The sequence below is a fragment of the Hirundo rustica genome, chromosome 3, assembly GCF_015227805.2.
Source record: "Hirundo rustica isolate bHirRus1 chromosome 3, bHirRus1.pri.v3, whole genome shotgun sequence".
NCBI lineage: Eukaryota > Metazoa > Chordata > Aves > Passeriformes > Hirundinidae > Hirundo > Hirundo rustica.
The window spans coordinates 43,418,337-43,429,521 of record NC_053452.1 but is presented as its reverse complement, the minus strand read 5'-3'; the positions used below and the strand labels follow the sequence as shown (position 1 = coordinate 43,429,521).

At 40.4% G+C, this 11,185-nt stretch overlaps 1 protein-coding gene across 1 annotated transcript in view; it reads left to right on the top strand.

Annotated features, from left to right (window-relative positions):
- The first annotated feature begins 271 nt into the window (after window positions 1-271).
- Window positions 272-11,185, top strand: part of GALNT2 (polypeptide N-acetylgalactosaminyltransferase 2) — an 89,840-nt gene continuing 78,926 nt past the window's right edge. The window contains exon 1 of the mRNA XM_040060289.1: window positions 272-446. Within this exon, the coding sequence (XP_039916223.1) occupies window positions 330-446 (117 nt within the window). The 5' untranslated portion in view covers window positions 272-329. The remainder of the gene's footprint in view (window positions 447-11,185) is intronic.

Below are 11,185 nucleotides of genomic sequence, written 5' to 3'. Positions count from 1 at the left end.
CGCCCCCGGAGAGCCGCGGCGGGCCCGGGGTGGCCGGCGGCGGGAAGGGCGGGCGGCGCCGGCGCGGGCCGTGCCGGTGCCGCCTGCGGGGGGCGCGCAGCCCCCGGCCCGCGGGCGCGGCGGAGGCGGCGGCCCGGCGTGGCTGCAAACCATGGCGACGGCGGCGGGGCCGGCCCGCCCCCCGCGGGGCCGGGCGGCGCGGGATTGGTCGGGGGGCGGGCGCTCGCCCTCTGCCCCCTGACCCTGCGCGGCGGCGGCGGCAGCAGGAGCGGAGGCGGCGGCTGCTGGCGGCCGTTTCCTGGTGGCCTGGCGGCGGCGCGGGAGGGAGGATGCGGCGCAGGTCTCGGCTGCTGCTCTGCTTCGCCTTCCTCTGGGTGCTGGGCATCGCCTACTACATGTACTCGGGCGGCAGCGCCGCGCTGGCCGGCGGAGGCGGCAGGAGGAAGGTGAGAGCCCAGCTCGGGGAAGGTGCGCCCGTTCCCTGCCCCGGCGGCGCGGACCGGGCCGGGGGCAGCGCTGCGCGGCCCTCGGGCCGGGGACGGGGGCGGCGCCCGGGGGGGTGTCTCTTCACCGCCGCTCGCTTTCAGGCGGCGTGGAACTGCCCGGGGCTGCTCCTTCCCTCTTCCCGCCCGCCCTTCTGCAGCCCGCTTCCCGGAGGCAGATGGCTTCTTTGTGGACTTCAGACCTATTTCAGCCCCGTCGCGTCGCTCCTTATCCAACTGCGGCCGGCCGCGTCCCGGGCCGGGGGAAGTTGGTGTGGGAAGGGAGGGTGGGGAGGGCCGGGGCTGCGCTCCGGGGCGGGGGGGGCCCGCCTGGCTCCGCTCCGCTCCCGGCACGGAGCGTCTGCCCCTTCCTGCCGTCCCCGCCGGCACCGGAGTCCCTCGGGCTCGTGTTCCCACCTAGAGAACACGCGAGGATCCGAGCTGCTGATGCGTTTTCCCCTGGGATGCACAGCACTTTCCTTTCCCCTTCGCGCTGTGCCTGAAGGATACCGTTTTCCGACCGGTTTTGCAATATTCCAGGAAACTGCCGGATTTGTCGTGTTTTGTGTCTGTGGCGTGGAAGGTCTGTCTCTTCCTTCTTATAACAGCTCGTGTTACAAGTGTTACTAATGTTCACGGAGTTCCCTGCGGACAATACATGAGTAATTTTTCAGTATTCTGGCCATCAAGTTATTAAATAGATTTTTCAAGGTGGTGTAGTAATTCATCGATCGTGAGCACAGCTGGAAGTTAAGCACATCACAGTTCACATTTGTGTCAATCAGAACGGGGTTTTGTGGCATGATGTGGGAAGTGGCAACTTTGTCGTCTGTCTCTGCTTAGACAAATTAAGTGCTTTTTCTTTTGTGGTGTTTTCCCTCCAATAAAGATTAGCAAAATCAAGAGCTTTTAGAAACTATTGTTTAAGACATCTGTTTTGAAATATGAAAGGTGTAAAACGTGTCATATTACATAATTTTTTACCAAAAAAAAAAGAGAGAATAGGGCAAGAGGGCAATTGAATGAAATGCAACATACTTGAACGGTGCTGTTTGCTAATAAATTGCTGCCTCCTGTGAAATGAAAAGTAGTGTTTTGTAGGTCTGGCTGGTGTATATATATAAAAGGAATATTTTTATGTTTCTTTGATGCAGTTTGGCTCATCAGTGTATGTATTCCCTGTAAAAAAAATGCTGATGATGAGTTCCTGTGTCAGGTTGTGGAAGCAAATACTTGGATGGCTACTTATGTGAGCAAGGGTCTAGAGAATGAGTCACTGCTTGCTGGTAATTACCTCTCTGTCCTGTTTTTTATTATTATTTTTTATTTTATTTTATTTTTTTATTCTCTCTGTACCTTAGGAATGTGTTCAACAGCAACTTTTGATGTAATATATTAAAGGAAGTGTAAGTATGTATTGCCACATACAAGCTCCTGGTCCTTCAAAGTAGATACAGTAGCAGTAATAGATGAAGCATGTTATAGAAAGTAAGGCAGTAGCCTAAAGCCTTTCTTTGAGAACCACCAGAGTGTATTTAGAAAGTAAAAGCAATTTTACACTGCTGCTGTATAATGGGATAAAGAAAAGCTATCGAGGCAATTGTATCTGCAGATAGGGAAATATATTTTTAACTCTTATGGTGTGTTGCATTTGGAGTTTCCAGACAGATTTGCAATTCTGTTCAATTAATTTTTACTGCTGAGGAAACTGCAGTGTTGGGGTAATGATTTGCCCAAGGTCACCTAGAAGACTTGGTGAGAATAAAATAGGAAAGAAACCAGTATTTCTGAGTAAGAGTCTGGTGTTTAATCTGGTAGAACCTGTTGCTATTTATTATTGATATTAGTAGCAGTTTGTATTATGCTTTTAAGAGATCAATGAACTTCTTGTTGCTTCAGAAACAAGTTGGCATCATTCTGCACAAAATTTAGTAAACCTTACTGGTCTGAGTAATTGGGAAAGTTTAGTAAGGGTAATTTAAAGAAAATGAGACATTTCACAGACCTGAATAGAAGCCAAGCTCAAGTGTTTAAAAATATGAAAGTTTAAAGTAAGGCCATGGTAAGGAAGAAAGTAGGTACTGTGACCACAAGAAACAAGCGGGGAAATTAACCATTATTTGTGGATTGGTGATTTAGGATTCTATTTTCTGTCAGTGAAGCATTAAATTTAATCCCAGGCTTCAGCGCAGGTTAGCAAATGTAAGTAGAGGAAGATGTGTGTAGTGTAATAGCTTTTGAATCTCTACAGAAGGCTTATTAACTTAGTGTCAGACACTGGTGTAAAGCAAAAAAACCACAAACTGTCTTAAACTTACGAGCAGAAACCCTGCTGTAGTAAATTTCTTGATGTGTATGACTTCATATAGTCCTTTTTACTTGCCCACTATTTCAATATAATGGGAACAGAGTTGCTTATAGGAGAACACAACTTTTAATAAATTGCGGTCTCCACTGTTTTCAGTCTATAAAATTACAAAAACCAGGAGGGGATAGTTCTTCATTTGTGTAAGTAATTTACATGTTAATTACAGATCTGGTTGTACAAACAGAATGTGTTTTTCCATGAGGATTATCTTTTTCTTTTTTTTCCCCCCATACACAAACCTAATGTGTTATTCAGACATACTGGACTTGTTTGATATGGTACCTGGTCCTGTGATGTGTTGAACAGCACCAATTCTCTTTCTCTTCAGCAGAGCTGAAGGTGTTTGCCTTCTGCCAGGACTGCACCTGAGTAAGAGAAAAGAGTGATTTTTTTTTTTTTTTTTTTTTAAATCTAATTTGCTTTTCTTATTAGTGTAGTGTCAGAGTTAATCTAAGCTCCTGCTTATTTTTCTTCTTCATTTACAACCTTTTCTAATGAATCCTGTGAAGGTGTTTGGATGTTGCGGTGTGTAGCACAGCCTTGATAAAGTTTTTGGCACCTCTCAACAGTGGTGCAGTCCAAAGCTCTGTGTGCAGTATATTGGCCTGGTAGTGCTTGAGCAGAAAGAGTCTAGAGCACACAAAGCACAAGATGTCCCACGATAAATGTGTAAATAATTGTAACGAGAAAAAAAAAAAGAGGGTGTAATGCTTCTCATTCTGGACCTATGCATAAAAACTACTAGAAAGAAGTGATGTATTCCACATCTGGAATTCAGTGTGTGACAACTCTTTTTTTTTTTTTTTTTTTTTTTTTTTTTTTTTTTTTTTTTTTTTTTAAATCTGCTTGAAAAAAAGAAAAGGGTAGAATCAAAGCCTTTCATTCAAGATGTGCTTGAAGGGGACAGAAATGTTTTGGGGTTTTTCCCCTTCCTCCCTCTAGTGAATCTTCAATCAAAATTTTTGTGAACATGAGAAAGCCATGTTCAGTTGACTCCCTTTCCAGCTGGATCACTGGGTTGTATATTGGAAAGAGAGTCTGATTCACATGTCTAAAGGTTAGAGAAATGGTTCCCATACAGAGGCTGTGACAGAGAAGAGAGCAAGTTGCAAGCTTAACAATTGTGAGACTGAAAATATGTGGCCTACTTTTATGTTCACTGAATGTGTTTTATATTAAAAAGTCTTTGGAGTTAAGACTGGAAGTTCTTCTTTTCATGGGTAAATTTCCTAACCCAGAGCAAAAGCAGTTCATGCTCTCTGTCTTAGACTTCCATAAAAATGGAGCAGCTTCTGCAAGATGGTTAGAAAGCCAAAGTCACCCTGATGTTATCCCCTCCTAAGACTGGCGTGAATTTGTATATTTGTCACACAGATTTTAAGTTCTTGAACCACTAAGCTCTTGCACAATAGAGTGACTGGATTGAAATCAAAAAGAAATTAAAAAACCCAATACAACAAAACCCCACACCAAAACCGGCCAAAAACTCCAGCTGATTTCTAAAGAACTTGCTCTTCTAGGCATTAAGAAAGTAGCCCCATATAACTGAGGCCTTCAGGCTGAACAGAGAAAGGGCCAATATGCTTTGCTGCTGCCAAGAGTGAAATCCTCAGAGGCATCCCCAGGAGAACTGTGGGCAGAATGGGGATTTACTAGTGAAAGCAGGGGCATCCAGAGAGGCCTGCAAGGTTAAGCCACAGCTGAAACACGGTTTGTAGCCTTCTGGATTTGGGTGCCAGAGTGCTGACAAGCTTTTGCATTTGTTGCCATGTAAAGAATCTCACTTGTTTTTGAGTGGAACCTCTGTCATCTTCCACCCTATCTAGAGAAGGCTAAAAGCAGGAGTGATGGGTTGCTTTCACAGGTAGTTCCTAAATTTGGGAACATTTTTCTTTTTCATCAACTCTACCCTGCGCCCCCCCCGCCCCGAAAAGCTAAACTGCCTTGAACTGGAAGGCTGTTGCTCTCTTGGCTCACCAGATTTACTGGGTGTAATGGAACGAAGTGGAGAAATCTAATTTGGGGCTAGTTGAGCCACAAGGAGGCAGGCTTTTCCTGTGGAACTGGTTATCCTGTGCATAGTGCTAGCTTTCCCTTCCCTTTTGTTTGTTTGTTTGTTTTTTTCCCTTTATTTTGGAGAAATAAAGATAGGTGATAGAAATTTAGATAGGTGACTGTACTGTAGTTAGCTGAGATGAAATAAAGCTGAAGGTATAAGACCATGCTTCGTATTGAGTATGTGACTGATTAAAAATGTCTCAATCCTTGGGACAAGCAGGGGAAAAAGAGGTAAGACTTGTAAGTTCTTGTTTGGTATGGATAAAGCTTTAAAATAACTCCTTTCAGCATACACAAAGCTTTATTATTATTATTTATTTTTTTAAAATTTTTTTTGGGGGAACCCCTCTACTAGTTTAGTTACTGTTAAAGGAGGCTTTTATTGACATTGTACATAATGACACACACAGCATTCTTCCTCTCTTTCTGCATAAACTACAGATTTAGCATGTCTAAGTAGGTTTTTTTTATGATTTAAGTAAGGAGGAAAGGAAATATGTGTTAACTCAAGTTCATTAATCTGCTTATGTGTAACTTGAGTATTTCTCTTGAGGTATGTGAAACAAGGGGGTTAAAAATAACCACTTAAACTCTGTTGATTTCTTTCATCACAGGAAAGCATTGCCTGCTTTAATTTCTATGTAGTGTTTACTTTGCTGCATCATTTTTAATGTAACTTTAGTCCCTTATGTGTTGTGACATTGAATGTGATTTCTGATACCTTGATCTTGAGACAAGTGAAGATACTAGGGGTTAAAAAAGTCAAATTGTCCTATGTCCTTTTCTATATCATTCACTTCCTGGAAGGTGCAAGGAGATAGAAAATGCAGAAAATCCTTTCTATAACAGGTAACAGTTTCTGCTAATAGATCTTTCTTTTATATGATTCTGTAATAAATGGGAAAGAGATTAAATGCCCAGGCACGTCAATAATAAATCTGTCCTCTCCCTAGAACGTAAATGTCATACATGTATATTGTCTTAATCTAACATATGTCAATTGACAAAATTACTGGCTTGGCAATTCAGGCATTTATTTTTATGGATTACTTCATAAAATTTAACTTTGGGTGCAATGAAGAGCTAGTCTATTGCAAATTCTGTGCATTCTTTTTAGGCATGTAGCTGAATTGGGCTATTCTCTTTTCCTCCCTGTTTTTAAATGCTTCAGTGAGGGAGATTTTTTGCTTGTTGACATTGAGAAATTAGTTCTTTGCTAGAAGGTTCCCCTGCAACCTGCTAGGTTAGAAACTGCTGAGTGATACAAATGCTATGGTTCTTGGATTAGTGTTAGCTGCTTATTTTGTGAATGCAGAAGAAGAGCAGGGCTGTAGATAGAAGGCGTTGGAGAAACAAGAATGACTACTTTGGTAGTTTAATACCAAATGGAGGAGTTAACCCCCTTTCCCCATTATTTTTCCCTTTCATGTAGGTATTGTAGTAGTTTGCTGTGCTTCTGTGTTATTCCATTGCTGCTGTGGTTTGCTGCTTTCTGGGATCTCTGTGTACAAAGGTTGTAAGTTTTAGTGATGTCCTTTGACAGATACAGTTTAAAAATTAGGTAGTCCACTAACTAATCATGTATGTGCCTTACCTGTTTTTCTCCCATCACTCTTGTGGATTTGAGGTGTACTGCAAATAAATGCCAGTCATTTCTTCCATGTGTTCTACACAGTTCCAGAAATACAACATAAGAAGTGATATTACAGCACTTATACTATTTAGAAAAGGTGCAGTATGACTTCATGTGAAGTATAAAAAAGTTACAAGATTCATCTCAATGGTGCTACCTCATTTGCTGTTTAGACCAAGCTAGAATAAAAATGCAAACTATGTAAACAAATCTTAGCAAACTTAATTCATAGTCTTCAAAATTACATGAGCATTCCACATATTTTCCTTGGAAGTCTTATTTTTTCCTCTTTTGTCTTGCGTGTCCTTCTCAGGTTTTCAGTGTGATGTGTTGTCCAAGTGCTTGTGTATAACTGATACTGTTTGATTAAAATGGTAGTATGTCAGATGAGAGAAGTGGTGTTGTCTACTAGAAAGCTGCTTGCAATGATGCTCTACTACAGAACAGAAGAGACACCATTGTAATGGTGCTGGGTGTCCCAACAGAGTGACCCTTGTTGCTTGCCTAGAAGCTGTTAAAAAAAATTCTGCTAGGCAGCCTAGAAAATGGGTTTGCTTGGCTTTTGGTAGCTGCATATAATTTAATATTTAGTACTTTTGGTTAAGTAAAATCAGTTTGAAAAGAAAATGTTAGAATACAGTTGGTCCTGTGAAGCTCAGGTGATAAATGTCAACTGCTCAAATTAAGTCAATGCAGATGATTTAAGTTGATTTGGTCCATTTACTTTTCTTAAATAACCTACTCTTGATAGTAGTTAAGCTACAGTGGTACAAAGCAATATATAGCCAGGTGGTGTACAGTTTCTAACTCCCTGCCCAACAGTAAAATTGTTACTAAATGTGATTTTTATTAGGGCTTAGGAGAAGATGTGTATTGCTAATATGTTGGCAATGCCATGTGTTGGCAAATCATTTGAATTCTAAAAATGAATCTGCAGGAAGCAGTGAGGCATTTGCAATTTTTTCAGGAATATGGGGCTGAATGTCAGTGCCCGAATATATCAGGATATTGTGGAAATGGAATATCAGTGTGGGTGTTAGAGAAGGAAATGCTCAGCAGGTTGTTAAAATTACATATTGCCATCATGTAATGCAAAGTGGTGGTATCTTAGGCTATATAAATTTTAAAACCTGGGTGCAGTCTTTCATGCTGTTTGTTTTGGAGTAAGTAAGGTGTCCTCTTCTCTTCTGCTTTTCCCTTTCATTTCAGCTTTCAAAGGAATAAGGGATGGATTGAGGAGGGAAGGAAAAAGTGTCCACATTCAAATGTTTGGTTTGTGTGTTTGGGATTTTGAAGATATGGCATAAGAGAATCTAGCTAACACTAGAAATGGAACAATTTCATGTTCCCTCTAAGTCCATAAAGTTCTTTCACAGGAATCTTTGTACTGTGGAACTTCCTGATAAATGGAAGTGAAGATATGTAAAGTTCTTATGTTTTTTTCCTTTTCCTCTGTTACTTGAAGAATTAATTTTTTTTTTTGGAAACCTGTATTTTATCCAGAGTACTTGTTCACCTGTCATTCTCTTAAGTGTTCATTTGCCATATATTCTTGCCATGAACTAAACAGCCCTGCACTATTAATTGTGTCCCATGAAATCATTAATGATCAAGAAAGTGGAAAAAAAAAAAATCAGCATCTGTTTTCTTTTCTATAAACTGAATCCTCCGGTGGAATGTAGCATTTTTTAAACTAATCTTCGGCTTATAGATAGGATTTTTTGTTTGTTTCTGTGTTTTCCTTGGATCTGTCACCTTGAATGTTAAAAGCGGTTCTGCAAAATCAAGGTTAACTTGTTACTGTGACTGGCTTCCAGTGTAGCCTGCTAAAATGACTATCAAAATTTTTTTTTTTCCCTTGTTCACTTTTCGTCTGTCTAAACTGTTTTATTTTTCCCACTATCCCTTTTTTATACACTGGTTTTTTTAATTGCTCTGGGTACCTGTATTTTCATTTAATCAAGTTAAAATATGCTAGTTCAAATAGCTCCAACAACTGACAGAAGCACATTTGTGTAAAGGGACTATGCAGACAGATGTTAGTTTTGAGCTTTGCTTATGAAATTCAAATGGGAAAAGAACACGATAGTAAAAGAACAGGGTAGTAAAAGAAGAGAAAGTTTGAATTTTAGAGCATTCCATATATCTCCGAAACTGCTATGTAGGGCACATCAAAGGCAATAATTTAGATTTCTCTTCTTTATAACTGTGGTCTCATATGGAAAAAAGAGCCTACTGAAAAGGTTACAAGTTCAGTTGTTAATAACTTTTCTGAAGTTGTAAAATTGTCATAAAACCTGGGTGCTTTATTAAGGGAAGTAGAGAATAACTAGAGGTTCTGCTGAGTTCAAGCATTATCAAAGTACCGCCTGTACTGAGTAAGAGATCTGCTTGAACAAAAGAACTCTGGCCAAGGAAAGGCTATGAAGAATTGGCACCCAGCTAGTGCAATTGTGTATGAATTCTCAAAGAGCTATGACTTGATGAGCAGAAAATGTTTTCTCCTTGTATTAAGTTCCAAATGTTTAGCCACCCTGGAGATACGAGCACAGCTGTAATTTGTTACTAAAATAAATTTTCTCTATCTGTCCTGTTGGTTTACAGATGGTCAGTAAATACAAGAGTGTGTGTATATAATGGATATATGCTTTGGTGACGTGAAGATTTTTAAGTTGCTTGATTTTTCTGTTCTTGCTTCTCTTACGTGAGTTGGAAAAGTCTGTTCACTCAAGTACACTTTGACTTTCTTGGGACCTTGCTAAGGAAAAGGGAAGTTTTCTCCTCACGGAGTATTTCATTTGGTAGCAAATCGCTCCAGACTAATGGTGGACCAGTCTAGATGCTTAGAGGTTACATTGTTCCGATATTGTGAAACATCCCTCTGGCAAAACCCCAGCTGTGGTAGGTGTGCCTACCAAGAGTGTAGGGGAGATGGAATTGAGTGTCTCTCTGCCCGGGTGTGTCACAAAATTAGGTCGGCATATGTTGTCCGGACAGTGTAACAGGTTGTTGTTATGGGTGGAGGCGTGGCTCCTGCTACAGTGGAATTCCGGTTACTGTGGCAGGCCATCCATCAACTACAGCCTTGGCGTTATCTGTGTGGAGCAAATAGGGGCTGGTCTTCAGTCCTCTGCCTCGTGCTCTCACAATGCAATGTGTTGAAATGAAGATGTGCTATGTCACTGAGCCTCAACAAACATCAAACTGACTGTTCCACTGTGTGGAATATTAGAACACATATACAGTATGTTAGTGACTGCTTTTTAAAGTTTTAGTTAAGGACATGTTGTTTTTGTCCCACTGACACAGTGTATACCTTTCTTTCTTGTACTCCGAAAGTGTTGTGAGTGAACAGTAATTGTAGCAAGTGCTGTAAGGACCTGGTGAGAAAGTTGAAGTTTGAGTCCTAAAAGAGAAGAGAGTCATTCTAAAACCTCTTAAACTGATAGATGTCTATCAAAGACAATGTCCCCACCACAAATGCTAAACTGTGTGCTTTCTGTTAAGTACATCTTAAGAATTACAGGTCTTGACAGTTAAATTAAAAGGCATTTGGAGTCTGAAAGACGTATTTAAATGAAAAGTAGCGGGCAGTGGGCTAGCAAACATCAGCACTTTGCATTCTTAGCTTTCATGCTTAATGTTCAAAAAGTGATGGAGAGACTTATTTGTATGGCAAAAAAGTGTCTCTGAAGGCACTTTTTTGAGGAAACCTTTTTTCTCTATAGAAATATACATGCAAGTGTTATCACAAGACTTAGAAATGTGTTAGGGCAAAGTTTTCTCAGATCAGAGAATAAAAAAATTTTTTTTGAAAGGCTTCTCTGCAATGACTATCAGGTTTGTGAAAGGCTTGGTAAGAATGCAGTATGTCTTGTTAAGGTACAATTTCTCAGTTATTCCCAATACTTTCTGAATATTCTCTAGTAAAAATAAGCAAGAGATTGATTTTGATGTTCACGTTAGCCTAGACCTAAAATATCTGTCTTTATACAAAGAAAAAGCTATTTGCTTAAAAATTCATTTCTGTTGCCTGCTGAGATAACTAATGCCTCTTGCATCCTGGGAACAATAGTGAGAAAATCAAGGTGGTAAAATCAGCCTGCAATCATTTAATGTTCTCTCTCATGTGCTTGCAATTCTAAGAGCCAGAAACTTGGTCAAAAGCTGATTTTATACACATGGATTATCATGGTGTGTGAATTTTCAAAAATTTTTTTTTCTGTTATTCCATAATGGTTGCAAGTGTTTCAGATTTGGTCTTTTTTTTTTTTTTTTTTTTTTTTCTTCCTTCTTCTTTGTTAATTGTGTATAAAATATTTTTGAGAGTTTCAGAGTACATTTGCTAGGTTGTCTCTGTATAAGTAATCCTTTTCTTGATAAACTTGGATGTTGTAAACATTGTTCAGTTGTATTGGAAAACATGCTGAAAAGATACCACCACTTGCTCAGGACATTTCTGAATGTTGTTTGTGTTGTAGCTCTGTTTAGAGTCCTGGTTCTATTAAGCCAAAGATTGAATGGTTGTAATAGGTTATTTCTGCACCATGAACTTAGAAAAGGGCTTATTCCGATTAGGGTTTAGATACCTGAGTGTGAGTGTTAGCTGTGGTCATATGGTAGACATTCTCATGTGGTTATCTC